Raw genomic sequence first — 15940 nt, 5'->3', positions numbered from 1 at the left:
CAAGTCCCATTTGTGCCTTTAATAAAGAATACGGCACTAATAATTTATCACTAGGATTGGACTGCCATCACATTTAGAGCTGGACTGGGAGAGGAGTGTAGAAATGAGAAAAATAAAGTCATGCCCAGTGTTTCCCTCTTTAAATCCTTGTCCCCTGTCTTTTCCTCTTATTGCTCCACTGTCACATGATTTCCTTCTACTTCTCGTGTTCATTTAATGTTCTCGCTCTTATTCTTGTTTGGAAAAAAAGTCAAAAAGTGTTTTTTTTTTTTCTTTCTATTTTTTCTCCTCCCACCAATCTAATGCTGACCTAGATGTTCTGATGAAGCATGTCAGTCCAGCATAGAGTGATGTTCTTCAAAATCCATGCACACAAATGTCATGTCTTGGTAGATTAGTTGAATACAAGCCATGTCTGTAGTTAAGAACACGCTCCAACCCTGTCGGACATGACTGCATTATTGAACAGGAAATTACTTTTTACTGTCTTTTTTTTTTTATTAACAGGAATACATACGTATACATCCATCCATCCATCCATGCATCCATCTATCCATCCATCCATCCATCCATCCACCTTTTAAACAGAAAACTTACTCATCCAGTCAGATTCAAAGAGGATTCATTTTAATGACCACGTGTTCTTTATGTATTTCTTCATGAGCTTTATAGATTATCATAATATGTATTGTATAGCACCTTAAAAACTATTCCTAAGCATAATTCTATGTCCATCCCTAATGTTGTTGTTGTTGTTGTTGTCCCTCACAGTGTTGCTTTTGTAGTCCGATTCCCATTACAGAGCACTTAGCTTCATTTATGCTTCTTCCTGATTGGACAGTTATTGTTGGCTAAAAAAAGAAACTTACTCCAACACTGATTTTCCTCTTTGCATTTGCATTGGTGCAGCATTGGTTTCTACTCATCTGATATAATCTATTTAGTCTCATCAGTTTATCATTTTAAACCAAACATCAATAAAGCACGTTTAGATTCAATTTATCTGGATCTTTAGTTACGTGTTTGAAGAGCTTCAAGCATATATATATATATATATATATATATGAGTTACATTATATATAACATTCACAAAATAAAACATGAAAATGGCCAAAATTGATTAGCAGGGAGAGGCCGGGATCGATTAGGTGATTGACAGATGACTAAATGGGGTAAAAAGATGTAAGATGTTAATACTTAGTAAATGTTTGTCAAAATGCTAATTGAATTTTAAAAAAAAAAAAGAACAACAGAGCAAATTATTCTGAACTTTGTTTTAAACTAGTTTCTTTTATTCTTTACCAGTATAGTATTACTGATAATCTGACTGCGTATTTGTCTTTAATGGTTCAACAGTCTGGCTAGGTAAACAATATGAAAAGCTAAGCTAAAAGTCATTGCTAGCCTGGGCTACAACTCGCCTGCATGAGCACATCTATGGAGGACCAAACCTGCCAAAAGTTTAAATTAAAAAAAATAAATAAATAATAGAATGAATGAACAAATAAATAAATTGATGCATGAATAAATTAATGAAAACTGGTAATCAAATGGGACATAATCAAATGTCTTAAATGTATTTAAAGAATGAGTAAATAAACAAATAAATAATTAAATGCGTGAATAAATGAATAAAAACTGGTAAATAAATGGGACATAAATAATTAAATTTCTACATGCATTTATTTATACTTTTGGCAGGTTTGGTCCTCCATACACATCTGCCTCTTTGCTCCATAATGCCTAAACTGGCCTTTGGTAAAAAAAAAAAATATATATATATATTAAAAACCTTTATTTATTTATTTAAAGCTACAATGTATTTGGCTTTACCAAACTGCCATGACACAGGCATGATAAAATAAGTATTTTAGCTTGGTTTAATCCTGAAAACGACTAGAATAAAAACCATTGCCTAAAAAGGAGAAGAAACAAATTGATATTAATAACAGCTGACTAATAAATGAATAAATATATTGAGTAAATAATTAACTGATTATGACAACATTTGTTATTTGCTAATAAGCGCTGTGGACCTACACCTGAACATTTTTTAAAACTTTTCTATTAAAACCATAGCGTAGGATCAATGAATTGAACAGCATTCATTGACCATCAGAGTTACCAATATGTTCACATTTACCAGTTCTAAACAGGACAATATATTTTACCCATGCGTCGCGGAGCCTATCAGCCTCTGTGTTTGTGTGTGTGTGTGTGTGTGTGTTGCTGCTGTAGCGCGTTACAAACTCTCAGAGGTGTCAGACTGATTAAACTATTTTAACACTGTGTACAACGTAAAGCCACAGTTTGCTCACACTACAAGAGTAAATAACAATTGAAACATTAATGATGATGATGATGATGATGATGAAGTGCTGATCAAGGAGAGAGATTTTAACAGTAACTCGGACAGAATGCGGCCGATCCTCACAGTGCAATAATCTGATCAATGATCTGATCAAATCAACCAGTTACATTGTTTATCAACGAAGGTGTTTCAAATAACAAACAAACAAATGAACTTTATCATTTTCACGGATTTCTATTACATTTACAAACATTGGGAAAACTCCATGTTCCGTGATTTCTAGACAGCCCAAAAGAATGACATCACCGCCTCCTTTCACAGACGCGCTTTCTGGCTCCTTACGCGCGGTGGGCGTTTCAGCAGCCTGGACCGGATAATGCACGTAGTAGAGAAGCAAAAAAGCACTTAAGTCCAGACGGGAGAATAAACCCTTACATGAGTAAATGATGTTGGATTCATTGATCTATTACTAAGACACTATAATTTTATTTCATTAAAAATGATCGGGGGTGGCAGCTTTAAAGCTGATATATAGAGTTTCTGAGAAACGTCTCGATGTCCCGCCCTAAACAGCCTCACTTCCTCCCACTGCCTCTGCAATCTACCAGAAGCCACGCCTCTACTTTTCTGCACGCGCATCGCGGAACATAACAAGGTTGCATTGATATAGGTCTATGGCTCAGGTAAGAGCCAAAATCATAATTACCTGTTCGCTGTTGTGTTGCGCGGTCTTGTTTCCATGCACAGTTCCGCATTCACTTTGATTGACAGTCTCAAAAACATGAAGTCGAAGCCTATTGGCTGGGGGCAGTTGGCGATCGTTTCCATTTGTATAAGGGTCTATAGGACGAAGGCGGGACTTATATATATTATTGTATATGAATGACCACTGACTAGTTTTAGAAATGTGATTTTTTTTCACATTTCAAAAGAATCATATATAAACATAGATTTCTCAGAAACTCCGAAACGTCTGTGGCTCTAAATATGCCAGGAAAACACACACGCAAGGTGCATGTGTGTTTTGAGTAAACAAATTTACGCATTAATGTGTATTTCAGTGTGTGTGTTAGCCCCTATATGTGCATCCTTCCCTGCCTGTGTGTGTTTGGATTCTCAAGTGACACAAGATGCCGTGACCTGAAAATTAAGTCTCAATCTGTCTGCCACCTTCCCAACCCCCTCCCCAGTCTCTCCCTCCTTTTTCTGCAACCTCTTCTCTCTTTCTCTTGTTGACCATTTATTGGACGATGACTTGTACTCCATTGGCCGTTTGCAGAGTCCAATCAATTTTTGAGTGCGAAGCGTATCGTATGTGAAAGTGGAGCTAAGATAAGTTTACTGGGATGATGCCAAACTGTCTGAATCTAGCATAAAAAACAGCAATAATCACGTACAATTGCAAACAAACAGAGGCACGCGCACTGACACACACACACATACAGGTGCAGGGGTTTGGTTTTGTCATCACTTTCAAACCCAACAAAGGCCTAATGTGATTTAAAGTCATTGAGCAAGGTTACTGATGTGCAGATCATCCAACAATGGGGAAACCCCCGCGGGACAAAAGCAGCAAACCACAGAACACTATTGATTACGCACACAGAGTGCATGCACTAATTAAGCTTTTGCGTCTGCAAATGGAAAGAGTGGAAAAAAAAAGAATCATCAGTGTCAGTGTGCGCTTGCTGCGAGTGCACTGTGTGCTGGTGTGTAGAGTCGAGGCAGATAACTCTCATTTAGAGCTGAAATTGCTTTTATGTTTAATAGGACTCTTCATTTAGAGACACAACAAGAGGAGAATTTCCTCTCTTATTACAGTGATTAGGAAAAGAAGCAAGTGAGAGCGAAGGACAAAAGATAGTGGAAACAGAGTAAAATGTAATTATCTTCTCTCTCTGTGTGTGTGTGTGTGTGTGTGTGTGTGTGTGTGTGTGTGTGTGTGTGTGTGTGTACGTCCAGATGCATCCCCCTCGGGCAGTTGAGCTCATACTGAAGTGACATCAGTGATGATGTGAACAAAAGCCCTGCTGGATTCTTTGTTACCTAAGCAGACAGACATTTTTTTTTATCCATTACACACTGGGGACATTGCACTGACTCATCATCGTTACATGCTGACTTATGAGGACCTGAACCATAACCACTAATACATCTATTCCAAACTGCAACTGGTCAGTTAAACTACCAATGTTGTGACAGATTTAATATCATGCTCCATTTTCAGGGTTAATGATTCTATTTTGGTGGGTTGACTAATATACAATCTGTGGTAATTAGTGAAGATGCAGGAGGCATCCTCACTAATCACATTTTGTTCCCGAGATTTATGCTTGTACTTTTATAATTTGTAACTTTTAAACTTTTTGAGTTATTAATTTTCATTATGAAACGGCATTGACTTTTCAGCTCTGATCCCATTTTAGAGCGGACAGCTCGTTAATCTAGTGGAACTGCTCCAGATTTTTCTGAAAACCTTTGCAAACAAATTACAACCCGTTCAACCTTTAACATGTTCAGCTAATAAGTTTAACCATTTCATGCTTTTTCAACCTTCTTCAACAGTATTGCTAGTTTAGCTATTGCTAGGTTAATGCTAAGTTATTTTTAATGCTAGTGTTGATGCTAGGTTAATGCTATTTTTAGGTTAATGCTAATGCTAGGTTAATTCTATGGCAACACTAAAGTTAATGCTAGGCTAATGTTATTGACAAGTTAATGCTACTGCTAGGTTAGTGCTAATGCTAGACTAATACTAATGTTAGGCTAATGCTAGACTAATGCTAATGCTATTGCTTGGGTAATGCTAAGTTGGTGTTAATGCTAGTGTTGATGCTAGGTTAATGCTATTGTTAGTTTAATGCTAATGCTAGGTTAATTCTAAGGCAACACTGATGCTAGGCTAATGCTATTGACAAGCTAATGCTAGGTTAGTGCTAATGCTAGACTACTACTAATGCTAGGTTAATGCTAATGCTAGACTGATGCTAATGCTATTGTTAGGTTAATGCTAATGCTAGGTTGGTGCTAAAGCTAGGTTATTGGTATTGCTAGGCTAACGTTAGGTTAATGTTAACGCTAGGCTAATGTTAACGCTAGGCTAACGCCAAAGCTAGGATTAATGCCAAACCTAGGTTAATGCTAATGCTAAGCTAATTCTAGTTAATGCTATGCTAATGCTGGCTAATACTATGCTAATTATGGCTGATGATAATACCAGCTAATATTATTGCTAATGTTAATGATAACGCTAAGTTAATTCTAGCATATATATGCTAATGATGTCTAATACTATGCTAATTCTGGTTAATGCTAATGCTCACATATATTATTGCTAATGTCAATGCTAATGTTAGCTCTTGTTAATGCTAATACTGGCTAATGCTAATGCTAATCTAATACAGTGAGACGCAGGCCAGCACCTGCATCCACACTTGCATTTTCATAGAAATGCCAATATTCGAGTTATATCATGTGTTCTTCCTGCAGCTTTTGGCCAATTAATTGTCACAAGTGCATTAATGCGAGCTCTTTCAACACACAGTTACACATGCAAATTACCTCAAAACTACAGTGATTTTGGACATTATTTTTATCCAAGCTGCCACACATTACTCATGTAAAAGAGCACTCAGAGTGCAAACCACTAGCAAGGCGCAAATATTCTCTTGGCCAGATATTGGCATGCAGTTATCTGTATCCTGGTACCATGATCATTCTCACTTCAAAGGTTTGTAAGAAATGTATTTTGCCATTAAAATCATAGGTAGGTTTCTGGATGAAACTTGGTTGGGAAATTGAGAAACCAACCCCACATTACTGAGTCATAATATGTTTTTTTTGAAATTAAGTAAAATGGTGAAAGATAAGGATTTTTGCATTTTTCAAACAAATGCAGAATTGGTATATTTATGTGGATCCCCTATAAAATCCAACTGAATCTTCCATGGAGTAAGGTTTACAGTGTGTTTGGTTAAAACTTTGTCAAAATCTAAAGTACTTTTGACATAATACTGTTAACAGTCAAACAAATCAACGCCAGTAAAAATATTAATAACTAAGTGAAGAGTATAAATAAAGCAGCATAAGTAGTAAACTGATAGTGTGTGGTTGGAGCAAAAATCTATGTTACAGTCATAAAATAAAAATCTAGAGTTGGGTTCAGATGAGAATGTGCTAATGTGTTTGCTAAAGCTGCGAACATGATAGTTTTTTTTAACTGTTAAAATGGACCCAAGTGATAAATATTGATAGCAAAAAAATATTTGACAAAACAACTTAAAAAAAATATACAATATCTACCCTTAACTTTACCTGTTTGATGGCCTTTGTTTAGTTTAAGTTGTGTTTATTAGTTTTTATGGCTATAGAGCCACATAACGTTTGTAGTTAGCATGGCTAACATCAATATTTCTACAGAGGCTCCACTTTGCAACCATAATAATAACATAATATAATTACTGAAAAAAAACTCTCCTTTCTTACACAGTTCATATTTCAAAAGCTTTAATAAAACAATTTCTTAGTTTTGCTGATCTATTTATTCCGTGGTAAAACTGCCTCCAACAGTGCAGGCCTAGGATTATTCATTTTTCATTTTATCACTTACTGTTATTGTTTCCAAATGCTATTACAATTTCACATTGTGAAAAATATGATGAGCGATACTATAATATCAATATAATAGCTGCACTTAAACCACAACATATCAGTTTATTGTTGTTATTAGCATAACCGTCATTACTCTCATCAACATTAGTACTTGTGCCTACTGGGGAATTATGGGAGAGGGGAATCACTGTTGTTATTGTAATGAGCTTACTCAGTCCATAAAGAAGGTAACCATTCACTGAAACTGGTTTTATTGGTCTCAATATTCTGACTATTAAGGGGCAAAAAGACTATTATAGACACACATGGACATTGATCCATGATTTTGTATTTTCTCTGAACAAATAAACTTCCAATCTGAATTATCATGTTTAAAAATGCCTTTGTGTAATCATCTGCATGTTGCCAGTGAAAAATATTTTTTTTAAAAGCAGGTGATGAAGTTATTAATAAGCTAAAGGCTTTATACGGTTTTAAATATGATGGTTTAGATGCCCTGGTTCCTGGTGACTGGACGTTGGTTTTTCCTGTCGATTTCGTTCATAATTGTGTCTTTTATTAACATCAATCAATCAAACGTTATTTATAAAGAACATTTCTTACAAATGCAATTGTAGATCAAAGTGCTTCACGTAAATGTGCTTATGCGATTGACAAAAGTTAAAAACAAAGGTTTGGAGACAAATGCGCACAGAAGTAATTTAATAAAATGAATAAAAAAGATGATAAAATAAAGAGTCAGAAAAAAAAAAAAAGAAAAAAAAGCAAATATAAAACATTGAAAATAGACATTTAGAATCCTAAAAATTATTTTTTTTAAAATAATCATAAAGCACGACATAAAGGCCAGACTGAATAAATAGGTTTTTAATCACAAATTCAAAGTAAAACACTCTTTCTGACCATGTCTCTTTAATTAATCTAATTAGTAATTAGTATTTCCAACTTTGCTTATGAATGCTTTTCATTCTCAGGTGACAGTGTATTTACAGTTTACATGCTGCAGGTAATTCTCACCCAGAAAATCCAAACAACATAAAAGTCAGTTCAGAACAGCTTCATTTGTTTGGATTTAGTTCCTCACTGCACTTTTAAAGGCAGAACAAACTGCCAGGACATCTTCCCACATTTACAATAGTTTTACACTGTAGTTTTGAGTAGTTATTTCAGTTGGTAACGTAAAACCAAAAACACGTTCGGAGCAGTACTATTCACTTTTGCTGGTGGATTATTTCATAATAGTACAGGGTCATTTTGTTTCCCCATTTTATTGCCATGTTTTTCTACAGGCTACATATTATCGTATTATAGCTCGTTTTTATGTTCAAAATGTTAAGAGCTGCAGGGATGACACCTTTCAGAGTCATCAGTGACTCACTTCTTTTATGCACATTCCCTGGAGTCTCACCTACTGTAACAAAGGAGGACAAAACACTGCCCCTAATCGGTGTGCATTTTTCAACAGAAAAGAGGGAAATCACACTTTCTCCAGGCTTTGTTCCTTGCCAGCAATCCTTTTTTTTTTTGTCTTTTGTTAAAAAGCCATTGTTCTCCTGAGGGAAATTAGTGATTATTTCTCCACAAAGGCACCACCGTATGAAGCCAATTATACAAGTTTAGGAAAACATGATATGAACAGATTCCCATTTACTGCCAAACATGAATCCAGCAGCAATCACCATGTTGTCTAATGAGTTCCACATAAAAAGAAGGAAAAAAAATAAACTACACTGACATATTCAGACATTTACGTCAAATTTAAAAAAATCAGAATTAAAAAAAAAGCAATGATGTAAAAAACAAAAACTGGAGCAAATGACTTAGAACGGGCCCACCTGGGTTAAGAACGTGATTCCAGGCGTGGTCAAACAGCTCCTCTAGTAATGTATACACTTTTTATTGTGGTGTTTTTGGACATACTTGAGGTGTGAGTTGTGGTGCCCTCGTGATGTGTTCACAGAGGAGCATTTTCACTGCCACCGAAACCTAATTCTGTTCCTTAAATCAGAGCAGAATGAAGTTGCACTTGCACACGCAGCACGAGTAACCAAGAGGGGGACAGTGTGTGCGTGTGCGCGCGTGTGTGTGTGTGTATGTGTGCGCGCGTGTACGTGTGTGTGAGAGTGCGCCTATGTGGCAGCAAGCCTCCTGTGGTGAGACCTAATTTAAAGTAGTGAGATGAACACAACTCCACAGTGAGAAGTCACACCTGACAGCAAAAGACTTGTACACACACATACACACGCGCACACACACGCACACACATGCACAGACACGCACACACACGCACACAGTGAAGAAGTTAAGTTAAAAGTGAGAGAGAGAGAGTAGATCACCCTGATGATGCTGCTTTGAGGTGAAAGTATCCAAATAAATTGCTCCAATCTGATACATTTTGGAAGGCTCGGCCTGTGTAGTTAAGCAGGAAAGGATGTGAGTGTGCATGTGTTTTCTCTGACTCACCGGGTTGAGCAGCACAGTGAGAAACAGCTCTCCACCATTGATGCTTTTGTCCAGCTCTTTAGGGCCTCCGGGGTATTCCTTATAGTAGATGGTGTGAGTAAACAAGCCACACGTCTGACGGGGCAGCACCTATTAGAGAAAAAATGACCAAGTGTTAAATTTATCACCTCTCATTGGTTGCATCTCCATCTCTTCAACTACACTATAATATAATATAATCCACTGTACTATATTATACACCACACTGCACTGTACTACACTACATACAATAATTATTATTATATGTTTATTCTACATTACATTGTACTATATACAATACTATACAATATTACACCACACTTCACTATAATATAATCCACTGTACTATATTATACACTGTACTGTACTACACTACATATAATTATTATTAAATATAATTATTATATGTTTATCGTATATTACATTGTACTATATACAATACTATATAATATTACACCACACCATGATATAATATACTCAACTGTACTATATTATGTAATGTACTATACTGTTTACTACACAGTACTATATTATATACCACACTGTACTGTAATATATAATGTTATTATTATATGTTTATGCTATATTACTTTGTACTATATAATTTCAGATGAAACTATAACATAATATACTCAACTGTACTATCTTATATACTACAATGTACTGTACTATACCATACTATATACTACTACACTGTACTACAACATATATAAGACTGTACTGTAGTGCACTATATATTACTATTATTATTAATTTATACTATATTGCATCGTACAATACTATGTAATATTATATCACACAACACTATACTATATTATACTACGCTGCACTATCCTATAAATTAATTAGGGGTGGTGTAAAAGACAATAATCAATTAATAATGTTTTTATTATTTACAAATGTGAATCAACTCCAATCTAAAAGACTAAAAGTGTCCGTGACTCAGGACTTCCAGACTCAGAAGACACAGTGGACTGAAGAAAAGGCTGCTTTTCTGCAGATTACTGCCACGCTTCAGCAACAGCGAGCAACAGTGAGTGATTATCTTATTTATTTTGGATTATTGAGTTGTTTTTTTATGTCACTTTTATGAATGTACACTGATGGGAGGGCATTTTAATTTTGTTGTAAATGTTTATAAAGACAATAAAAATCTTCAAATTGTAATGGTAATGTCTACGCAGACAGCAGAAGCTCAGAAGAACGTCAGCATGACAAAAAGAAGAGTTGGAAGTAAAGTGTCTACTCATTATGGAGCAGGAAGATGAAAATGAAGTTCTAAAGACCGATCTCTGGCAGGTGCAGGAGAAATGAACAACTCAAACTGTTCAATGTTGGAGGAGGAAGCTGACATTTTAAAACTGATTAACTCAACAGTGTAGGCTCACTGCAATCCTGAGAACCAAGTCCAAGGAAAGATGATCCAGCAGGAGAACACCGTGGCCAAAGCAGAGAATAACCTGAATGATGGAACCAGACACACCCAGACTATGTCCACCCTGGAAGCAGCCCTCACACAAACACAGCGTGACCTGAAGAACCTACAGGCCAAAGTCAGCCTTCCCACAAGAACTGGCACTAAAAGGAAAACCCTACGGCAAAGAATCAGGCGCGTTCAGCTCACCCCCCACCCCCCCCCCCCAAATAAAAAATGAGAACCGCACAAACCTCAAGGTTTGACGGTTCAATGAAATCTCTATCCCACTTCTTTAACATGCTGATGCTTTAAAAATGTTCTCTTATCCTCCTCTCTCCCTCCTCTTTCCACCCCCCCCCCCCCCACCCCCCCACCAGTTTGAGGCAGATGGATGCCACCTCTGAGCCTGATTCTGCTGGTGGTCTGATTCGTCTTCCTGTCTGTCGCTAATGCTCATGTGAATGTTGGGTTTTCTTCATGGAAAAGGTATTGAAAGGTATAACTTTATGGTGCATGAATATAATATAATTGAGTATTTAAATATAAACTGAGTTATTACTATACTATATACTGTACAATGCTAAAACACAAAAAGGTAAGCTTTAAAAACATGGTGCAAGCAAGTGAATCAGATAACAGTGACGAAACAGCGTGAGAAAAAAAAAACTGTAACAATCTTGAAACGACCTTCAGGGAACTCATTTTCACTTTAATATTATATTTCAGAGTGAGCTCTTGTTAGCTGCTATAATTAATTACTGACCCACTAATTCCTGTTCAGGGTCCGGGGGGGGGGGTACTGGTGCCTATCTCCAGCTCCCAACAGTCCACTACAAGGCAAACACAGTCACTCCTATGGGCAAACTAGAGACCCAATTAATTTAGCATGTATGTTTTTAGTGGTGGGAGGATGTTATAGCACTCAAAGATGATAGGGAGAACAACATAGAAAGGACCCATGGGTCCACCTACTAGATCAGTTTTGAAATTCAAAAATATGAAAGTATGTCACAGATTCATAGTTGTAGGGATGCAAATGCGACTCGGCACAACCTCATTGTCTGAGATTGTGAGTTTAAAACATAAATGAACATATTTCTGACATCTATTGTTACAACAAGCCTGATCTTTGTAGTGAGCTATATGGAAAAAATATTATCACATAAATACAAATTACATAAGTAATTTTCCCCTGGGATTAAAAAAGTATATCTGATTCTGATTTAAACAAGTGTTTGCAGAAAGAAAACTATAATGACAAAACCAATGCTTCAATATCATCAGAACCCAGAACAACTAAGCAACATAAAATAAACTAGATCATTTTAGATTTGGTCATTAAATGATGAAGACAAAAATGTTAATATGAAGAAAAAAAAGAAGACATAGAAGAGAAAAAGGGTCTTTATTGCAAAATCCTTGAGGAGCTCTTTCACAGAGTGAAATAGGGAGTAAAGGCTGGGAGCGCAGATATTGGTTTATCTATAAAACACTGCGGACACTTTCACACACACACACACACACACACACACAACTCTCTCCTTTTCCCTCTCTCTCTCTCTCTCTCTCTCACACACACACAGACACACACACACACACGAGGACAAAAAGATAGAGTTGGAGGGAGAGGGAGCAAGAAGGCCACCACAGCCACAGACACTCAGCACTATTTCACCAAACCAATTATCCACAGAGCTATAGCTCAAACTGATGCAGTACATTTAAAAAAAAAAAGTACACACACACACAAGTATGTATGTGGTGGTACACACCCACACACACACGCACACACACACACACACACACCAATGTGCTGCAATGCCATATCTCAGTCTGATTTGTTCTGGTACTGCGGGTCCAGTGGGTGCCTCTCAATCTGCTGACAGAGATGCACAAACACCAATTTTATAGCCTTTCGACAACTTCCTGTCCTCCTCAGATCAGACAGACAGAGAGAAACTAAAATGCATAGAAAGATACTCATCTACAGAAATGGAAAAAAAGGGGTTGAAAGTGCAGTGTGAAATGTTCCAAGGAGATGTTAGGCAACTTTTTTGTAGAAATATCCAGATTCTTTGACTAGTTATTAGTAAGACCATTTCAAATTCAAGAGATATGCACTGGAATGCTCACACGCATTCAACATACAGGAAACACACAACTCATGTATATAAAGTATATATAAATGTTCCTGTTTGTTTTCCTAGAACAACAAGTGGATAGATTTAGTCTTTTTTTTTCTAAATCTTACAATTTTTAAAATAAAATGCAACTGAGAGAAGTTAACTTGTGATCTCAGATTCACTTGTGCAGTTTTATTGTTCAGGCACAAGATTTTAAAGAAAAATCTGAATTTACTGTAATAACCACTGACAATAAAAACTGTAAAGCATTATTTGACATTGATGTTAATGCAACATTGTCACTGCAATAAACTCTGCAGACATATTACTGTGAAATGGATCTTTGATGTTAATGGAAGTTATTTATTTTCCTTAATCATTTCATGGATCAATTGACAATGGAGAGATTAGTTACTGGACTATGTTTGTAAAGATGCTGGAAGAAGACTTTTTCATACATTCAACAATCAACTTATTGCTCACTCATGCTTATCTTGTTTAAAATTGCATCGTGTCCATCCCAGCTTATAATGGGCAAAAAGAAGTAAAACCTTATACAGGTTATCCATCGCAGAAAAGACACATATTCCTTCCTATTTCAATTGGCCCTACATTAAAAAAATATAAAAAATCATGCAATATGTGTAAAACTGTGGTGCTGTCATCTGTAAGTGCATATTAGATTTGTAGCAATAAAAACAGCATTTAAAATAGAAAGTGTCTATTCATATGGTTGCCATACGGACAACCCCCGGAGCTATTGGTACGTTTACCAAAGTAGACGTACGTAGCGTCTTAGGGCTAGGGTTAGGTAAGGGAATGCGTTTTCTCAATGAGATCCCCCGGGGCTATTCAGGGTCCCCCCCAGTTAAGTAGGAAATCAAAGGCAGGCACGACCCGATGCTTGTTATTCATGTTCCTCCCTTCCTTGTGTCACTCATCAAAAAGGTTTTGTGAGTGTGTATCAGTATAATGCTGTCAGTGCAGTGTTGTAAATATGGGACAAGGAACAGAGTGGGGTGGGGGGTGGTTGCACCCTCTCCATTCTGTGTCTGTTTGGACACCCTGTCGTTAATTCATGTGTTGTGTGGTGTTGTATGTGGGTTCACAGAACTGTTAGCAAGTAGGAGCTTGTCTGGGCTTCACCACAACTGGGTCTGTATGGACCTCATCCCAGCTACCAGCCTCCGCCCCATTACCTGTTATAAGGAATCGGGTGGAGGTGGAATTGTTTTGGTGCATTCCTGCCTGATTCTTCTTGGTTAATTTTACTTCAGGTGTTCGGTTTACTTTCGGGTTTGGTGGAATTTTAGGGTCCCTTAATTTAGCCCTCGGGTTAGGGTTCAGTTGCGGAATTCCCTAATTTTGGTCATCGGGTTAGGGTTAGGGTCATTTGAGTGGAGGCAGTAGCAGTTGATAGGTTAGGGTTAGGTTTGCATGCCACAGCCCCTGATAAAGGCCTGATATAAAACACACTCTTTAAAGGTCTTTACAATTTGCTAATGCTAGATTTCCAAATCTTATGCCACAGGGTTCAAACAATGGTATGTCCTTTAGTTCTGCACCGTGTTGATTGAAGTGTAGCTTTTACCTGGTAAACGTGTAAATGACACCATTTTTGACCTTGTATGTTTTAACACCATCTTATTCTATGAAGAAAAAAAAAGCCAAATGATGCCCGGTTCATCCGTAATCTTTAATGAAAGTGTTGATTTGTGTGGTTGCTGTGCAGACAACCCCCCGTGCCAATGGTACGGTTAGCGAAGTACAAGTACATAGCATCTTAGGGTTTGGTAGGGTTAGGTTATAACCCAATATCGCAACAGTTTTTAGGGTTAGGGTTAGGTTTATGGTTAGGGTAAGGTTTAGACTTAGTCACGTGACCTAAACAGGCCAATGACTGACCTATCACGTGACCTAAACTGGCCAATGAGGGGCGCTGCGTACGGATAGAATGTCGGTACATTGATATGACAACCGTACGGATAGCCACTGCCTTTAAAATATACTTTTAAAACTGAACTTTTTTTTTAAAACCTCAAAGCATTGCATAGCAACACAGACAGAATCCAAATGCAGAGGCACATTTATCGCTTCACTAGTCAACATGAACATGATGCACAGATTATTTTCACATAAAAAAAAAGACTGAAGGGTATCTATGGTGAGTCTTGATTTTGATTTTATCAAATGATCATGTATAACACTTTTAGTTTAGTTGGGTAACGTTCTTCAAAAGTCCTTGTAGAGCAGCCAAGGAGGAGACAAAATGTGGTTGTTCCGTCGATGCACATTATGAACCTCATTTATTAACTGTTTGTATGTTCAGATCTCAGCGTGCGACGTGCCACCAACCAAATTCACACAAGCTCAATCAATTCTGACGTATTCTTACGCTAAAATCAAATCTCACGTCTGACCTGACCTCGTGTACGCAAATCTGAGTGTGTGGATTTGTGCTGCAGCACAGCCTAATGTGACAGAGTGAAAATAAAGTATTAAACAAGGCTCACCTGTCATTTCAGCTTAAGCAGACACACTTTCAGAACAGATCAAAACGGATTATTAAAACAAAATAAAATGAATTTTTGAAAAGCCACGTTATTACCGATTCCTTCAACGGAATACTTGATAAACGCACTGATAAACCCGGCTGCTACCAGGCTGGAGCACATAGGTTCACCCAGCGCGCAACACGCACACACACACACGAATTAGAGGAGCGCTGCTTCGACTGGGATCAGCAGGGGAACGTGGTTGTATATGTACAAAGGGAGTGTGTGATGTTATTTTAAGAAAGTGTCTATTCGTACAGTTGCCGTACGGACAATTCTCGGTGCTGTTGGTATGTTTACCGAAGTACACGTACGTAGCGTCTTAGGGTTGGAGTTAGGTTATAACCCTACATCGCAACAATTTTTAGGGTTAGGTTTAGGGTAAGGCCAGTGAGGGGCACTGCGTACGGATAGAACGTCGGTATACTGATACGGCAACTTA

General features: G+C 37.2%; 1 protein-coding gene across 2 annotated transcripts in view; it reads right to left on the bottom strand.

Moving 5' to 3' along the window:
* Positions 1-15940, bottom strand: part of ndst3 (N-deacetylase/N-sulfotransferase (heparan glucosaminyl) 3) — a 72728-nt gene that overhangs the window by 24653 nt on the left and 32135 nt on the right. For both annotated transcript variants that reach the window (XM_028472258.1, XM_028472172.1), the window contains exon 6: positions 9386-9514. In XM_028472258.1, the coding sequence (XP_028328059.1) occupies positions 9386-9514 (129 nt within the window). The remainder of the gene's footprint in view (positions 1-9385; positions 9515-15940) is intronic.

The sequence above is a fragment of the Gouania willdenowi genome, chromosome 1 (genome assembly GCF_900634775.1).
Source record: "Gouania willdenowi chromosome 1, fGouWil2.1, whole genome shotgun sequence".
Lineage (NCBI taxonomy): Eukaryota > Metazoa > Chordata > Actinopteri > Blenniiformes > Gobiesocidae > Gouania > Gouania willdenowi.
This window is presented reverse-complemented; position numbering and strand designations above follow the sequence as displayed.